At 45.1% G+C, this 2,125-nt stretch overlaps 1 protein-coding gene across 1 annotated transcript in view; it reads left to right on the top strand.

Annotated features, from left to right (window-relative positions):
• Window positions 1-2,125, top strand: part of SNF8 (SNF8, ESCRT-II complex subunit) — an 18,217-nt gene that overhangs the window by 9,752 nt on the left and 6,340 nt on the right. Inside the window, exons 4-5 of the mRNA XM_011960016.1 lie at window positions 1,377-1,487; window positions 1,688-1,739. Coding sequence (XP_011815406.1) covers window positions 1,377-1,487; window positions 1,688-1,739 — 163 coding nt within the window. The remainder of the gene's footprint in view (window positions 1-1,376; window positions 1,488-1,687; window positions 1,740-2,125) is intronic.

The raw sequence follows: 2,125 nt of genomic DNA, 5'->3' as shown, positions 1-2,125 counted from the left end.
GCTCTGTTGCCCATGCTGGAGTACAGTTGTGCTGCAGTCTTGGCTCACTGCAACCTTCTCCTGGGTTCAAGTGATTCTCCCGCCTCAGCCTCCTGAGTAGCTGGGACCACAGGTGTGTGCCACCATGCCTGGCTAATTTTTTGTATGTTTAGTAGAGACAGGGTTTCAGTGTGTTAGCCAGGATGGTCTTGATCTCCTGACCTCGTGATCTACCTGTCTCAGCCTCCCAAAGTGCTGGGATTACAGGCGTGAGCCACCGCTCCTGGCCTGGCCCTGACTTTTTAAACATACATGGGATTATAATTCCTACTGCTCTACAACCTGCATTTTTCTTTTCTTTTCTTTTCTTTTTTTTTTGAGATGGAGTTTTGCTCTTGATGCCCAGGCTAGAGTGCAATAGCATGATCTTGGGTCACTGCAACCACCTAGGTTCAAGCGATTCTCCTGCCTCAGCCTCCCGAGTAGCTGGGATTACAGGTGCCTACCACCACGCCTGGCTAATTTTGTATTTTTAGTAGAGACGGGGTTTCTCCATGTTGGTTAGGCTGGTCTCAAACTCCTGACCTCAGGTGATCTGCCTGCCTCTGCCTCCCAGAGTGCTGGGATTACAGGCGTGAGCCACTGCGCCCAGCCTGCATTTTATTTTTTATTTCTACACTCCTGGTAACTCGCAGAACATTCAGTGGATTTTTGAATGCTGAGTCTGCATATTCTTTCTCTTAGTCTTGTCTAGACGATATTTCCCATTATATTTCACTGTATGTTGTGTGAATAGAAACTCGTTTTTTCAGTATCCTGAGCCAGAATTAGCCAAATAGAAATGACTTTTGTTTTATTTTTTTAATTTTAATTTTAATTTTTTTTTTTTTGAGACAGTTGCGCTCTTGTTGCCCAGGCTGGAGTGTGTTGGTGCGATCTTGGCTCACTGCAACCTCTGCCTCCTGGGTTCCAGCAATTCTCCTGCTTCAGCCTCCTAAGTAGCGGGGATTACAGGCTCACGCCACCACTCCTGGCTAGTTTTTTTTTATTTTTAGTAGAGATGGGGTTTTGCTGTGTTGGCCAGGCTGGTGTCGAACTCTTGGTCTCAAGCGATCTGCCCACCTCGGTGTCCCAAAATACTAGAATTACAGGCATGGGCCACTGCGCCCAGCCAGAAATGACTTTTAGATTGCCTGCCCTCTGGAACTGTCTGACCCTGTTCTTCAGCAGGAGTTACCGTAATAAGTCTGATTGTTTCCTAAGTAGCAAATGGAGCAGAAGAACTTCATGCCATGCAGGGAAAACTTCCCATATGATAGATGTTTTAATGCAGCTTTGAAAGAAAAGAAGGGATGTAAATGAATCAATAACCAAGACTTTGTTTTTCTGTCTTGTAGCTGGAAAAGGATTTTGGTCTGAGATGCTGGGCGTGGGGGACTTCTATTACGAACTAGGTGTCCAAATTATCGAAGTGTGCCTGGCGCTGAAGCATCGGAATGGAGGTGAGGGTGGCTAGGTCCTGTGAACTGGACTCTGGACTTCTCTGAGAGGGAGAAAACTGTAAAAGATTATCGTTTCCGTCCTGCAGTCTACAGGCCTCTAAGGACTTGAGAGACATCTTAGCTGTTTCATGCAGTTGAATCCATGGCAAGTCTCCATGGCCAAGGGTAAATAGAATTACCTGAACGATTGTCTCTGTTCTCCAAAGATCTTTGGCCAGGAAGGTCTAGTCCCTACTCAGTACAGAAAACAGTAGGGAGGTAGGAAATAGGCCTTTCCCTGATGTCCGACGTGTCTGGAGTGATTTTCTCATTGGTAACTGTAGTCCTGCACTGTCTCCCTGACGTATGGGAATGCCAGCTGAGTCTCTGTGTTCCCTAAAATGTGACCTTAAAATTTGTCATTTGGTGATGCCGTCTTTCTTAGTAAGCACATTAAATGGTGTGGATTGAAACTGCAGAAAGAAAACTTAAAACCATTTACAAATCATCATCGACCATAAATAGACACGGCCTTGATGTTAAGAGGACATTTATAGTTTTTCAAAGATGACACTGCTTTTGTTTTTAGATTTTCATGGCTCTCACTCTGTTGACAGGCCTAGCAAGGTCTCAGAATCCATTTCTCATATTATGGCCAGTTATTT

The sequence above is a fragment of the Colobus angolensis genome, unplaced genomic scaffold (genome assembly GCF_000951035.1).
Source record: "Colobus angolensis palliatus isolate OR3802 unplaced genomic scaffold, Cang.pa_1.0 Scaffold50, whole genome shotgun sequence".
Taxonomy (NCBI): Eukaryota; Metazoa; Chordata; class Mammalia; order Primates; family Cercopithecidae; genus Colobus; species Colobus angolensis.
The sequence above is the reverse complement of the archived record's forward strand: the minus strand, read 5'-3'. Positions and strand labels throughout refer to the sequence as shown.